Here is a 16,505-nt window from a genome sequence, read left to right as displayed (position 1 = left end):
GTTGTACAAAGCACTCTGCAAAGAGTGAAAATTTAAATAAAATTAACATTAAAACTGGAATAGAATGTACTAATTTATGTAAAATAAGATGGAAAGTAAAGCAGACTTGGTAATCATAAGATTCAAATGTGATTAATACAGGATACATACATACAGTCTATGAATGAATAACATATGATGGGAAATAAAACCCATTGAACAATGCATAAAAAACGTTAAATCAGTACCTATATTTGCAGCAAATATGAAATATATAGCTGCTATATATATATATATATATATACACACACACACACACACACACACACACACACACACACACACACACACACACACACACACACACACATTGTAGATCATTATGAAATCATAAATATGCACAAAATAAATGTACCAAATCAATTCGTTGATGCAAAAACGCGCATGTAGTCCAGCCCCGCCCCTGCAGCTCAGTGGCTGGATGTGTGACCATTTGGGAGGCCGTGCTGCGCATGTCTCCTCTCTGATTGGACGCGGGAAACGCCATTAACGTGCGTACTGTAACTGTTACGTCACACGTAAGGTCAAGAGAAAAGAAGCATGGCCGCTGTGTTGAGAGGGGCTCGGTTCCTGGGTGGAAAGTGTTGCAAGCATGTTGACTTTGCACTCGGTAAGGAGCACAAACTTAAATCGTGTTAGCGTCATTTGCGTCCCCGCGCGCACTTTGGACGATGTGGTTGTTACTTCATGACACTCTCTCTCGTTCTGCGTGTGTTTGTCTGTGTGTGTCACAGAAGCGCTACTTTAGCGTGACATGCTCATTGTAAGATAAGTTTGAGTGCGTGTTCGCTGGATTGGGTTTAACTGCTGCTTCAGTGGCTACAGTTCACAATTTAGTGGTGAATGAGTCACTTTTCTGTCTCAATGACGGTATGTCGCGTGACGGAGCTTTGTGCTCACGGCTCGTGCCCGTCTTGCAACCTTTCACAACGCTGAAGGGTGGAAATCGTATTGTCCTACTGTGTCCCGTCTCGTCACCTTATGTAATGTTAGTCACTGTGCACTGTGTCCTGTCAATTCGTGTGGAGACGGACGAAGGGGCTCTTTGTAGCCATTTAAACTGAATAGCTTCTTAGGGACAACCCAAGAATCATACTCTATGCAATGTGGTACCAAATGGTAGTAAAGCAACCTCACATGATATATATCTTGGTTGAAGATGAAATTATTTATTTGAACTTTAAATGATATTAGCTTGATTGTCTCTTACAAGAATGTTTTGTTATCAACGAACACAAAGTAAATATTGAAAATGCTTGGCGCCATTAGATGACTTTGGTACTGAAGGGCGAATACACAAACGACCTGCATGAACAACTCAACAAGAGTTGCATCACTTGGATTTTTGTTATTGACAAAATAATACAAACAATCCTAGATATTGCACACGCAGTGTTTGGGGGGGAAATAGAGGCATCTTAACTAATTACAAACAGACCGGTGTTTTTTGTTCTATGAACCAAGGATACCGCGTCGTACTATTGATCCATTTTGGTGTTCTGTTTCAGTCTCATCTCGGTCTATGGCCTCGAAGACACAGGTGGGCTTCGTTGGTCTGGGCAACATGGGAAACCCAATGGCAAAGAACCTGCTGAAGCACGGATACCCAGTCATCGCTACTGATGTGTTCCCAGAGTCCTGCAAGGAACTGCAAGAGCTGGGCGCTCAGGTGAGTGTGAAATGTACACAAGCTTTTTTTCATACTTGTACAGTTTTTGCCAGTTTGTTCTCTTTTTACAATGTGGTTTTTTTTGTGTGTGTTCTCAGATTGTGGATAATCCTGCTGAGGTGGCAGATAAAGCGGACCGCATTATCACCATGCTCCCCTCGAGTCCCAATGTCAGAGATGTGTACACTGGACCCAATGGCATTCTGAAGTAGGCTTAACATTGGTTTCTCTTTCAATATGTGATAAATAACCGATAATTTAGTTGGAGTCTTAATTGCGTACTTTTCTCAACAGAAAGGTGAAGAAAGGCTCCCTGCTCATTGACTCCAGCACCATCGACCCAGCGGTTTCAAAAGAGATGGCTACTGCTGCTGAGAAGATGGGGGCAGTTTTTATGGATGCACCTGTTTCAGGAGGTACGTTTTACACTTCTTTTTTTTTAAATATAGGTGTATTATCTATTTCAATATCTCAAACTTCATATGCTCGGTTATCAGCTGGTCTTCACCTCGCAAAAGAAAAAGTCTAGCCTAATACACAGAGCCTGCAATAAATACCTCTTTACAAAGGTAATAATGTTTGATTTGGGTTCAAAATATTTTAGAGAGGAGTTTGATTCAACTTCATAGTCACTTTGTAGGCTATTTCAGAGCTCAAAACTGTATTGCGTTGTACAGAGTTGTTCTAATATCACGTCAACCCTCACTGTAATAAATAGGTGTGCAAAAACTGTTTTAATAAACTGGTAGCTGAAGATATACTTTAAAACTTTTTGAGAACATAACTTATCTACAGATAATAACGAGGGAGTAATTTTTCCGGCATTACTACAATTTGCCTCCTAAAGAAGTCACATTTGACCATATTGGAGTGTAATTAGTAGCGCTAGCCAGTAGAATAGGAGCAGAATAAAATCTATTGGAGTAAAACAGTGTGAACACGACCACCACGGTTCCTTAAGTTCCATTTCCGCCGCCAATAAACTTCTCGCGATACGGTAGAACGAGCTGAAGGGACTTGAATCCAAATCTATAAAGACTTGAATCCAATTGTAGTACATTTTTATCATGTAGGGTTAAATATAAACACTAAATAGAGTAAAACATACTCTGAATTATTATGTGAGGGAAGAGTAGATTTGACTCTATTTAGACTGGGATCAAATGTACATTTTTGAGTATTTCTTTTCAATTGAGTGAAATTTACGTTGGCGAGTTGACTGTGTACCATTCCTCTTTACATTAATGTAATGTAAAGCTGCAACTAGGGATGTTGTATTTAAAAAAACGTTACTTACACGATTAATCAATTATCAGCTGCAGATTTATTTTCTGTTACTTGGTCGACCAACGATCAATTGTAGCTCTACTTCATATGGAAAGTTAGTTTCAACAACTATTTTGTGTCATTACAGAGTTGCAGTGTATGTTTTTTTTTTTTCTTTTTTTTTTCCAACATGTTCACAAGCTGCCTTTTCAAAATTTCATCAAGTTGAACAGTGAACAGACATTTGACAGTTAAGCGCTTATTTGTTTGATTGAGTTATTTTTTTTTTTCTTCTTTTTCTGGAGCTTGATGCAAGTAGCTAAGTAGTGAGAGCCATCTCGCTTCATTTCTGTTGAGTTGCACATCCGCAGTACAGATCAGGCTCGCAAGAAATTGGCGACGGGTAACAACAAAGTTTCTGAACTGAAGCAGGAACCAAGGTTTAGTTGGGGTTTAGAGGATGTGAGTGAAACTCCAGATCATTTCACTTAAATAAAGATCCAAAATGACTATTTACTTTGGCCTTTGTTATCTTATAACCACTAATAAATCAAATTATTTGTCTAGGGGAAAATAAGAATTTACTGTGCAAGTAGCTTTTTCTGACCCACTTGCCCAACTGAAACAAAACATTACCCTGAACCCTGAAGAGGGCGAGGAGCAGCTTCTGCCTGCCAAAAATGTTCCACACTGTTGCGCGTGAGCGCTCAGACTTTCTTGGGGGTCCACACAGAAAACAGTTTGTTTGAACTTGGCCTCCTCAACGTCAAGACAGCCACTTTCTTTAAATTGATTTTGCTCGATTTTTATAGCCTGCCCCTAAAGATTAGTAATGATTTATACACTTCCTTCCTGTGGTAGTGCACATGGATTAAAGTTGTCCAACTCTCTGCCTTGAACTTGTGTGTGTGGTGCCAGCAGTTTAACTATTGCAAACTGAAGTGTACGTCATACTTTGATATATCATGTTAATTAAACTTTTTATACATCTTTAGTAGTCAGACAGAAATCGGGAGAAGTACAGTGGCACGATAGTGACTGTTTATTCCAGTGTGGTAAAAGTTTGAACATAAAAGCACACATGGACATAATTGAGTCGGCATGTGTGATGTGTGAAAAAAATGTAAGAACCAGATGAGATAAGGGTGATCTTCCATTTTCCACAGACTAGAGTGTTTACTGTACCAAAGCCTGGAGTATAGAGGTCTGAAATGACAGAACTGAGACTGGTTAACTGGTGGTAAAGAAGGGAAATGTATATTCAGATGGAAATTACTTGTGTGTCCATTTCCTGTAAGGGACTACTTGGTTTTCTCGTGAGTCTTCCTGAGCAACACATTCATTATGTTTGACACAATTTCTACCCGTTAGGTGTTTGTTAGCTCCACCGTGCCTCAATAGTTCTATTTGACATGCATCTGTGAAGTTTTAGCTATTGCACATGAAACCAATGCTTCTGCTCGAGAAACCTTTCTGACACCTTCGGTATTTCAACCAAACTCTGTAATATTGTTAGAGAAGGGCAGACATCTCAGTTGCTAATACTTTGTTTTCTTTCTAATGTTTTCTGTAGAAAATGTTTTAATCCATTACCTATGCTTTTGCTATTTCTCAGCTTAACAGTTGTAACTGTGGCCGCACAGTTCTAGATTCAAGTTAGAGCGACTGCTGCTGGCAGACTGCTCACCAGGACCTGGGAGGGGGAAACGTAATGTAACACCCACCTTGGCTTCTCTCCATTGGCTTCCTGTAAACTTTAGGATTAATTAGAAGACTATGTTGGTTAATTTCTTGGCACCCATGTGGCTTGCACCTGGTTATTGTATATTACTGAGCTTTTAACCCCATGTGAACCCGACTGCACCGTCAAATGTGCAAATGAATTCAAAAAACGACTGACTGGACTTACTTGCAGGCTACATAGTTTGTTGTCCTCGTCCAAATCTTTAATTAATGACATACTTTCACACACTTGCCGAGAACTCCTAAATGGCTAAAATCGTTCACATTGCTATTCTAATATTCTTATGTTAAATTTAACCTTTACATGCAATAGTTTTCATGTTTATTTTTTGTGAGGCACATTGTAATTCAGTTTTGATTATTTGGCTCCCTACATTTTCTAGTGAGTTGGTCCTAGTTCTAAACTTCTAATGAAAACCTATTCATCTTTTTCCACTCCAGAAGGATGTCCATATTTATGTTTGGCTATGCCTAACCCCTTTTTTTATTTTGCATTTTATTCATTTATTAGAGTAAATAGTGCAGAGCTGACGAGAGATGGAAACAAAGACTCTTAAACGTGTCCCAGTTTCTTTCCCACCTCACTCAAACTGTTCTGGGTGAACTGCATCTTGATGTTTCAAAGAGGGTTTTGTTAATCAGGGTTATGAAGAGTATACTGAGATAAATATATGGATCCATATCATACGACGACTGTCTGACAACAAAACACTTGATGGAGGATTGGATTGGACCTTTTTTTTTTTTCTTTTTTTTTTTAAGATGTAGTTTCACGAATAACTTCAGTGGTGTCGAAAGAATTATTAATTTTTTTTTCTGTCACATTTTGCCAGACGTATCATTAGCGATGGTTGCTGCTTTTTCAGTTACTTGAAAACACCTGCTATATTTTTAGCACATTCATATTATTGCTTTCAATTTTCTTTTTTTTGACTGTGTTTCAGCTGATGATCCTTTTTAGAAATATCTATATACAACCATCATCTGCTTGCACATGGTTCATTTGTAAGCACAATTTTGCGTCCCTAGGTGTGGGTGCCGCCAGTTCGGGTAAACTGACTTTTATGGTCGGAGGTGCAGAGCAGGAATTTACTGCAGCCCAAGAACTGCTCACCTGCATGGGATCCAATGTGGTATACTGCGGTCAGGTTGGAACTGGACAGGTAGGTCCCCGGGAACTATCAATACTAGTATTAACGTAGTGTTGATGTGATGGAATTTATAATGTACTGCCATCATGTTACAGGCTGCAAAGATCTGTAACAACATGCTTCTAGCCATTGGAATGATCGGGACTTCAGAGACCATGAACTTGGGTATCAGGTGACCAATAACGCTGCATAAATCGTAACCACAGACGCAACATCAAAACATTTTGCGTAAATAACCTGGACTTTGTCTTCACTCAGACTTGGTCTTGATCCTAAACTGTTGGCCAAGATCCTGAACATGAGTTCAGGTCGCTGCTGGTCCAGTGACACCTACAACCCTGTGCCCGGAGTCATGGAGGGAGTCCCATCCGGGAATAACTACCAGGGAGGCTTCGGCACCCAGCTGATGGCGAAGGTCAGTTTAATGACCTCTGCTGATCTCTGAACTACAGTTTGCGCATTAGTGTTTCTGAAATAATTTCATCTTTAGGTTTACACGTTCACCATGTCATCACGAATATGAGAACATAAAGCATTCTGTGGCTGTAATGGTTTATTAGCCTGTTATTAGTGGGGAGAAATAATGCGTTATTTGATGTATTTTATACAGCCAAGCTAAAAGTTTTATTTCAACACATTATATAAATCTCTTAGGCTTGTGTTGAAGTTAACCATAAAATCATTTTGACCTTGAGACGAGGGAACCGGAAGTTAAAAAATGAACCAGAATTCCTGCAGCACTTTATACATCGATCAGCTAGACAGTTGTCGGTTGGATGCCAGAAAGTCATTTCTGTGTTGTAGCCTTGAACGCAACATGGATTTAAGTGACAGTGTTTGGGAGTTGGCTGTATTTCTTAGATCACATCATTTAAAATGATGCAGTGAACTCCTCTGCAGTAGTTTACGTCTCATTTTTAAAGGCAATCAGGAACATATTATAACAGAAATTCTCTGCGGTGGGGGACTGGTGGTTTTGGTTTAGAATTTAATTTTCAGCTTCGTTGGTTTTTCTAACATATGTTTTCTTTTTCAGGATCTAGGCCTCGCACAGGACACGGCCACCAACACGAAGACTCCTGTCCCACTCGGCTCCTTATCCCATCAGATCTACCGTATGATGTGCGCACGCGGTTATGCCAATAAAGATTTCTCCTCCGTATTCCAGTTCCTGCGTGAGGAGGAGGGCCAGTAATTTCAGCCTCCACCCCCCCGTCCACAGCCTGGCCAGGCCTGGCCCTGCACGGGACTAACATAGTTTAGTTGGGGTGCATTTCGCCCCGAGGACTTTCTTTTTTCACAGTTGTGAAAGACATGAAAACAAGAGAGCTCCAACACAGCGTGATGGGTCATGTGAGCACTTTTCTCCTATTGGAAATCATGTTGTGAGCCTACTTTTAAATGCAGCACTCCTTTCGGTTTTTTAGAAGCAAGTGAACTGTCGGAAGATATCCAGTGGATCCAAAAGATTAATAGCAGTGGCAGATCTTCTTCTTCGGGTCCGGTGGGAATCTTTCTTAAGATGTTAGCTTGTTAGTTTGTCAGAAGTGTAACTGCAAACATGGTTTAGGATCCACATATTTATCTATTGTCTGTTTGTGATAATTTCTTTATTTTGCCGTTTTTTTCTTTTTACTGGGTTACGTTTCATGACAATGGAAATGTTACTTTGGGGTAAGAGCTTTAATATCATATCCTGTGACGAAATAAAGGCACAATGTCTTAAACTCTGTGAACAATGTATTTACCACCTTTTTTTTTGAAAATGTCATCCATTTGTCATTTCTGCATTCAATATATAAAGTAATAACATTTGTATCAAACAACTTGAAGGCCCACATTACCTAGTGATTTATGCTGATTTGTTTTAGTAACAACATTTTTTAAATAAGTCCCTGATTCAAGGGGAAGAGCTGGACCTGGACACTGTGCTTTACTATGAATGTATTCCTCCAACGTTCATGCACATGCAGCCAAACCTCACACACTGAGAACGAAGAATACTAATTATCGCGATGAAAACGATGATGTAAATTCTAAAAGACTTCTACGTGGACACGCACCGCAGCATGTTCTCCTCGTGTCTCTGACGCGTACACCCCAAATGTCCCAGTTTGCCTCGCGGGTCTGATCCAGTCGTCCCGATGGAGCGGACAACAAAGGTCGGCGGGATGCGGAGCACCGCGCAGGCAAACTGGGCCAAAACGCGTGTGCACGTTGTTCCATCAATTACATCTATAACTAAATAGTCCAACACAAATTCCCCTCTAATTACTATTCGAATATGTTTTGTTCCATATTGCCTATAATTATGAGACAAAGTTGTGACCGAGCGACGCGTCACGCAGCTTCGATATTTTTGGGCCGTGCACCTCTTTTCTGTCCCATCTCGGCGAGCCCAGGAGGGCGGCATGCTTCTGATCTAGTTCGCCAAGAGCCGCTGAGGGGCCGCAGAGCCAGAGGTCACGCGATCACAAGACAAACCCATAAAAAGTCCATTAAGCACTGGAGGCTGAGAGCTGTGTTGCCATCTACTTGATAGGTGCTGCAAACAGAGCAGCACTTTGGTCTCAGGCCTCCAGCAGACTGACACACACACACACACACACACACACACACACACACACACAGCCTGACATCATCTGCTGCTGCTCCACGTCACTCCTCGTACTCAATAGCTTCTTCAACACGTTTTAATAGGCTTTGCATTCAGTCTATTTGTTTTTGTTCTTAAACTCCTTGTTAATAGAGAATAGTATTATTATTTGTTGCACAGGAGCGTCAGTATTTCGTTCCATGCATTTTGTTGACCGGTTCGTTTGACCTGACTCCTAAAACAAAATGGGGGTGTAATGTTGCATACTGAGCTGATTAGTACTTTTCACGTTGTTTATCAAAGTCCAAATTGTTTAAACAATTATTTAAATTCCAGCCAAGTTTGTTTTTGTATTGTATTGTATTTTAAATGTTGCATTGAACGCAATGACTACTGGTATTTTGTCAGAGTTGTTTTAATAGTGCAAAGCCTACAGTGTGTGCTATATTGTCAAAAATAAATAATTTGACTCCCCGTGCAAGTCAAAATTGTCAAAATACTCAACAACTAATTGACTTGTATGCGTCGTACTTGGATGTAGCTTTTATTTTGGTTCATTTGATTACAATGGGTTAAGCAATGTTATTTTATATAATTCAAACTTTACAAATTGTCGTGTTTTAGTTGTAACTTTGCGTCAACGTTCAGACTTTGACTTGACATTATATTTGTGTGTTACTGTGTGTTCGTTAGCTGCGTCCTTAGCCACCGTTACTAATACTACCTTCTCCTAGGATGTAAACTAACAAGATGTATCTTTATTTAAGTTTTTTTTCATTTGCATGTTCGCAAATAATGATCGTATGTGTGTGCGCGCGCATATTGAAATGACCATTACATGTAATCGAACTCCTCGCCCTCTTGCAACATGGATCCTGGTTTCCTCTAACTGGCTCGTGCCTTCCTCCCAGCTGCTGTACGTTGAGGCAGAGCCTCTAATGGGAGAACAACGTGGCTGAATTTGGGCCGAGATGATTCCAGCCAACACTCACTTTTTCATAATCCCTTTCCTGCTAAATTAAAGCAAACATAAGCAATATTCTATACCCGAAGTGCTTTAAATATGAAAGCCGATTAGTATCATCGCTCCGTTTTCACAACGATGCAACCAAAACAAAAATCCGACCAGAAACTATTTCACTAACATAAAACATTATGCTTTTTTTAGCCTGAAATGTAGACCTCTTGCCTACAAGCTATGAACTTGGCCCATAAAGATTTACAGCCTCAAAAGGTGGGAAAACTCTATTAAAAATAAAAAGGTACTCAGCTGTAGGTGGGTTTACATTTCTCCGCGTCTGTGGTCTCGCATTAGAAAAGTAATACAAATACTGTGGAAGTTAAAACAGTATTTAGTTGGACACTAATCGTAACTTTTTCAGTGCAGTCACATTTACAGCTGAATGTTTTAGTGCCATATATAGGCAACATCTTTTCCGTTTTGTTCTTATTCTTGCACAACAAACTCGGGAAGAATGTGTTTGTATTTGTGACCCAAAGCAAGAGTTTTATCTTCGGAACACAAGAGCCCGGATGTAGAGGTGTTTTACGCATGAATAGAAACAAAGGCACGGAGAAGATCAGTGTATCTTACAAATCACCTTTTTTTCCCGCCAGGATAAAAGAAATCATTTTGAGCTTTTATTTTGACCATTTAATGCCAATAGTTTTTTTTTTCATCGCTAAAGTATGATAGGATTAATTAAAGAAGAGACCACGTTTTTAAAACGTGTCTATTAAAAATAAAGACCGAAGTTTGTTTGAGTTTGAGTCTCCTCTTCGGCTTTCAGCGTGTTTCCTCTCTGCTTCCTGGCACGTAGAGCCTGTTTGGCCAGACTGCAACTTTCAACTTGACCTTGGCCTCTAGCCGCGTCTATAACCCTCATGTGGAAGAGTGCAGCCAAAAGTGGCATGCTTTTGGTATTTGGGTGGACACTAAGTTGGTGTACGTCTCCACGTCGCGGTGCCAAATGCAAGAATGATTCACATTTATTAATGTCGTTATGCGTTTTAAATGTATCCATACGCACATCGATCTGTATTTATTTTCCTTGAAACAATGCATGCATCATCCTTAAAAGTCAGATCATTTAAAAACATGATACACTTAGTAAAAGTCTGCACCTTTTGAATGAATGTGCCAAAGAAAACTTCAATCTTTAGACATGAAACCATACAATCATTTTAAATCAATCTGAAATAATCTCTACTCGTAGAGGAAAGACTTGTAAAAACGAAATGGCACGCGTAATTACGCGCCGATCCGCCATAAAAAATATACATACATCATGTAGTTTTGTTACGCCTTGTATAGCCTACACAATCCATCAAATACGTGTGTTTTGCTCGCACTTAATGACAGACAAGATTGACTCTGCATCAAAGTTCCACTCAGTTGATCTCGATGTTAAGAAAAATATTCCGTTAGTGCTTATTCGCGTAAAACCATGGACATGTACATCTAAGTATACAGCTTGATCTGCACTATCTGACGTCTGGATGTTTATCATCTCCTTTGCATATCACGTGTTTGGCCCGGGCCAATAACCTCGCGATCTTTATGGACTCAGGCGTGTTGGTATAGTTACTCTGCACCGAGTCCTTGTCTCTATTCAGTCGAGGAGGGATTTTGAAAAAGAGTTAGTCGTCTCGATGTAGGGCATGCTATGACCGCTTCATTACTCCTCCACTCGCACTGGATTGACCCGGTGATGTTTCTCTACGACAACGGCTTGGAGGACAGAAGCAAGAACATGGAAGGATTTACAGGAGGCAATTTTGCTGCAAACCAGTGCAGGAATTTGTTAGCGCATCCGACCTCGCTGGCTCCGAGCACCACCTACGCTGCGAGTGAGGTGCCAGTCTCTGGCATGGGGGAGCCTGGCAAACAATGCAGCCCCTGTTCCGCCACCCAGAGCTCGCCCAATGCATCTTTGCCTTATGGATATTTTGGCAGCAGTTATTACCCGTGTAGGATGTCACACGGCAGCGTCAAGGCGTGCGCGCAGCCCTCTGGTTATGGCGATAAATACATGGACTCGTCTGTCTCTGGCGAGGAGTTCTCCACCAGGGCGAAGGAGTTCGCGTTTTATCAGGGCTATTCCTCTGGTCCCTACCAGCCCAGCTACTTGGACGTCCCTGTGGTGCCTGCGCTGAGTGCTCCATCTGAGCCCAGGCACGAGTCCATGCTGCCCATGGAGCCCTACCAGCCATGGGCCATCACCAATGGTTGGAGTGGTCAGGTTTACTGCACCAAGGAGCAGCCGCAGTCAAACCCTCTGTGGAAATCCTCGTTACAAGGTATCTTTTTCCTTCTTTTATGAAGACATTTATACACACACAAATATTACACATTGACTTTCCAAAAATAGTTGCATGCAATGTTGCTTTTATTTCTCTGTTTGCGTGCTTGAAAGAAGAAGATGAAATAGAGAAGATGCACACATATTTTCGTTTCCTCTCTGATGCACACGAGCAGATTCAAATGTGATTCTTCTGGTTTTTCAGACACTATATCTGGGGGAGACAGCTCTGTCCGCCGCGGGAGGAAGAAGCGCGTGCCATACACCAAGGTGCAGCTCAAAGAACTGGAAAGGGAGTACTCCGCCAATAAATTCATCACCAAGGACAAAAGGAGGAGGATATCCGCGCAGACTAATCTGACAGAGAGACAAGTGACAATCTGGTTTCAGAACCGGCGCGTAAAAGAGAAGAAGGTGGTCACTAAATTCAAGAGCTCCAGTTAGCTCTGGAGGTACTGAAGCAGGAGGTGACGGACCTTCATCTATATATAAAAAAAAGCTGCGCTATAATTTATTACATTATGAACGGGTTCTTTGTCGCCAGAGCGGCTCTATTCTGACCTACACTTTTCCTTCCTCACTTTTTAATTGGAACCAGTCGGTGCGGCCTGTTGACAGAAGATCGGAAATGGGTTCCACCATGTTGACCTGATTCTGCGAGGGACGCCTGGTCTCCTTAAAATATTCACCAGACAATACGACAGTCGAGAGACACTCTGAGCAACCCTGCGCTTTTATTCCACTTAATCCAATCCAGAAAGGAAGACTGGGATATTTCTTTCTTTCTTTTTTTTTTTTTTTTTACAATAACTATCGTATTTAGACATCAGGGTAAACAAATAGGGCTAAACGGGCACGTGCAGTTCCGTCTTCACAATGCTAACAGGCAAAATAGAACAAAAAAATAATGAAATAACCAAAACCAAACCATTTTAGAAAATTATATATATATATATATATATATATATATATATATATATATATATATATATATATATATATATATATATATATATATACATACACACACACACACACACACACACACACACACACACACACACACACACACACACACACTAGTTCTCGGAGGCGCAATAGCGGCCTACAACACTTCCCAATTCAGGTATTTAAATAAACAAATAAACTCACTACATTCGATGCCTTCCCATTGATAATAGGCCTCTCGATGGGTCAACCAGCAGTATCTGATTTAAACGTTACACAATGTTAAACTCGCATTTCAATAGGTGTGTTACACACTTTGTCCATGTCACTGTCTTTTTTTTTCTTTTTCTAAACACAGGGTTTTGCTGAGAATAACTTTACTGTCAACAGACTGACCTTTGCTTTTCCCGTCTGTCAGTCAAAAAGAGTACTGCAAATGTAAGCATATTTAAACATGTAAATACTATCTGAATGCAACTATCTATTCCCCCTTTTTTTGACTGCAATAGCCAAAGTTTTTTGACAATAAATGTTTGAGAGACGCAGCGTGAGCTTGTCATTTTCATTCATATTTTGGGGCCTGGATGCTGATGGATCCAGGCTTTATCAACCCTGATGAGAGCAGAGGGCAACAGGCCGGCAGGAGCGCAGAGTCTCTGCGAGTTTATGTCGCCATCTAGTGGCAGAGCTTAGTCAACACAGCTTCTGCCCATTGCCTCTCCATAGAAGCGTGTGTGGGAAATTATTCATACATATTTGCCGATCATATTTAAACTTTATCAATTGAGGTCAGGATGCTAAACTTTATTTCTTCAATAAAATATATATTGTTGAGATTTAATATACAAATATGTTTAGAGCTATGCAGAAAAGGACATCAGCAACATTTGACAAAATCTAGATAAAGCTTTTTCGTCATGACTCAGCCCCAAAGCCCATAATAATAATGACTTATTATAATTGTAATGATATATGTTTGTTACACAGCTAATTGTAAACTAATTATTCTTTCGTATTGACATAATTTGTTCGAAATTGAAAATGAAAATCCCTGAAAAATGAAATCTCTCCGTTTACATGTTCACATGTTCCGATTATTTTCTTACGTGCACGTGCAAACTTGCACCTTTTTTGTTGCAATTTTTAAACATTAAATTTATGTTCTTGTTCATTAATCGACACTGAATCGGAAAAAAGTGTTAAAGTTGAGGTCTGTTTTTATGTTTTGACGTGACGTGTTCTCCAGGTTTCATGTTTTCATTTCGGGTTAAAGAATATTATTTCGAAACCAAAAGTTTCCGAGTGAAAATCGTTTTGTTAAAACCAATAAACATGTGTAGAGCTGATGAACCGGCCTGCTAGTCCCCACTCCAAACAACTGCTATAAGGCACAACTCGTTACGTGTGTTGTCAGCATTGCTATTAGACGTATCTTTAATTATTATAATGATTGTATTATTAGTTCAACATGATGACATTATCACATCGATTCATTGACATACTTATCAGAACCAATTAAAACAAAACAGTGGAAAAAATATTCCCTTTTTTGCTCTCAAATTAAAACATTAAAGAACCAGCGTAATGCAATGACGTCAAAACGGTCCAATTATTCTAACACCATAAGGCAGGTTCGTTGTATTGCTCACGAGCACACGAGCAGGACTGGTGATGGGGCAGATGCGAATCATTTTAGAAAGAAGATGTATATTATTTCCTCTTTGATCAGTTCCCGTGATGGTCTCGTGTTGTTCATGTCCTTGTTGAGAGAAGAGAGTCCTCTTGGATCCCGTCTCTGTCCCCGCTGCTGAGCTGTCTCATTGCTCCCCCTAACAGCCAAACACATTAATGCAGCCCCTCCAAAAAGCCCCGTATGCAGGACTGAAGCGCGTGCCACTCTTTATATGGTGCCACTGAATCGACAGTTTAGGAGCACTTATCATAGCCAAATATTATAATATAACATCTGAATCTCGTAGTGAAAACTGGAATGGAAACCTTTCCATTAAAAAAACAACCTATTAAAGTACAAATAACAACAACACAGTAACAAAGACTTTATTTATTTAAACGGGCCTTAAACAGAACTGACTGATATCACTGACGTCATCGGTCTTTAAAACTGAAAGTTAAGTTAAAGTGAAGATTAGTAAGAAGAGATTGTTTACCTGTTTATTGAAATTAAATTACATGAAGTAAGCTTTTGTATTAATCCATGGTGTGTGTTTGTGCTAAAATGTCTTAGAAATCTGCGCTGTGTTTAAATATTATAACCAAATTATTACAAATGAATAAGCCATCGTGTTCTCATGAACGATACACACTACTCTTTATTTGTGAGTGAAACAGGAACGACAAGACCACAAATGAATCAAAACCTAAATGTCAAAAAACATCTAAATTGCAAAATAATAACTTAAACAATACAAAATGGAAGCTGGAAGACATTCAGGTATAATCAAGGGTAATGACATGCATATAGCTTATATATATATATATATATATATATATATATATATATATATATATATATATATATATATATATATATATATATGTATATACAGTGATATATATATATATATATATATATATATATATATATATATATATATATATATATATATATATATATATATATATATATATATATATATGTATATATGTATATACAGTGAACTATCTGTGCGCCAAAAACAGCACATCGAAACTCTGAAGAGACACAAACATAAACACTGCACAGGGGAAACACAACCAGCATTGTTTTAACAACACAAACAACATGTCTCTCTCTCTCTCTCTCTCTCTCTCTCTCTCTCTCTCTCTCTCTCTCTCTCTCTCTCTCTCTCTCTCTCTCTCTCTCTCTCTCTCTGTGTGTGTGTGTGTGTGTGTGTGTGGAGTTGACCGTTGTACAATGAACTTCAGACGAAAATACTTTTTGGGGGATTTAACTGAGTTGAAATTCCAAATATTTGCCAAACAAAACTAAATAAATCAAACATGCTGGATGTTTGTCTCTGGCTACTGCAGCATTGCATTTTCAGTGTTTACATGTTTGCAGGATATGATAAAATAAAACTGCATTCATCAATATTACAACATAGTTGTCAGACAGGAAGTTTGATTCATGTGGTAAATATTAGACCTGCTGCCTTTTGCAATCTCCCCACATCTGATTGACAGCTCGACATTCGTGGATTAATGTTTAAATGTGTAAATATTGAAAATGTTATTAGTTTAGTAAGTCGTTGTGTTTCACAGTAGCTTCCGCTGTAAACGCCCCATCCGTCCACTACTTCCGGACAAGCCCCCGCCCCTTTGGGTGCTGTCACACTCCATCATCTTCTGCTCAAACCTCCTTTACACCTTTATCGCTTCAAACGTTACATTATTTTAGTGTTATGGTATCTGTTGTGTGAACAAATGTTTATATTATATATCAGTGTTGTTATGAATGTATTTCTCTTCTCATAATCCACCAGTTACCTTTTAATAATTTGGAGCAGATTATGGATTTGAAGATGATTTATGGAAAATAGTTTCTCAACTCATACAAACAGCCAATTGTCAATCAACCTCATGGACTCGTGTGTGTCCGAGTCTTACAATTCTTTTTCATTCATTAGACAATAAATATGTTGTCTTCATGATGATTTTTGCTAATAAAGTTGCAGCTATTACAGTTAAAGTCGTGGGGATAAAAACTTTATTTTGGATAATAAATCAGTTTGCAGCATTAAATTGTTCAAATCATCATATTAAAATGTCAACAAAACTTTTTTTCTTTCTTT

At 39.3% G+C, this 16,505-nt stretch overlaps 2 protein-coding genes across 2 annotated transcripts; both read left to right on the top strand.

Annotated features, from left to right (window-relative positions):
• Positions 1 to 568: 568 nt before the first annotated feature.
• hibadhb (3-hydroxyisobutyrate dehydrogenase b) lies at positions 569 to 7,598 on the top strand. The gene is made up of 8 exons (XM_068569875.1): positions 569 to 649; positions 1,548 to 1,708; positions 1,807 to 1,916; positions 2,003 to 2,124; positions 5,747 to 5,880; positions 5,964 to 6,040; positions 6,127 to 6,283; positions 6,905 to 7,598. The coding sequence occupies exons 1-8, from the start codon at positions 580 to 582 to the stop codon at positions 7,061 to 7,063; spliced, it is 990 nt and encodes a 329-aa protein (XP_068425976.1). The 5' UTR covers positions 569 to 579; the 3' UTR covers positions 7,064 to 7,598.
• Positions 7,599 to 11,130: 3,532 nt separating this feature from the next.
• Positions 11,131 to 12,210, top strand: hoxa13b (homeobox A13b). Its single transcript, XM_068570200.1, has 2 exons — positions 11,131 to 11,764; positions 11,972 to 12,210. The coding sequence occupies exons 1-2, from the start codon at positions 11,131 to 11,133 to the stop codon at positions 12,208 to 12,210; spliced, it is 873 nt and encodes a 290-aa protein (XP_068426301.1).
• The last annotated feature ends 4,295 nt before the right edge of the window (positions 12,211 to 16,505 follow it).

Source organism: Clinocottus analis, unplaced genomic scaffold, assembly GCF_023055335.1.
Source record: "Clinocottus analis isolate CAN_PGR_092001 unplaced genomic scaffold, fCliAna1.0.p SCAF_9, whole genome shotgun sequence".
NCBI classification, from domain to species: Eukaryota; Metazoa; Chordata; class Actinopteri; order Perciformes; family Cottidae; genus Clinocottus; species Clinocottus analis.
This window is presented reverse-complemented; position numbering and strand designations above follow the sequence as displayed.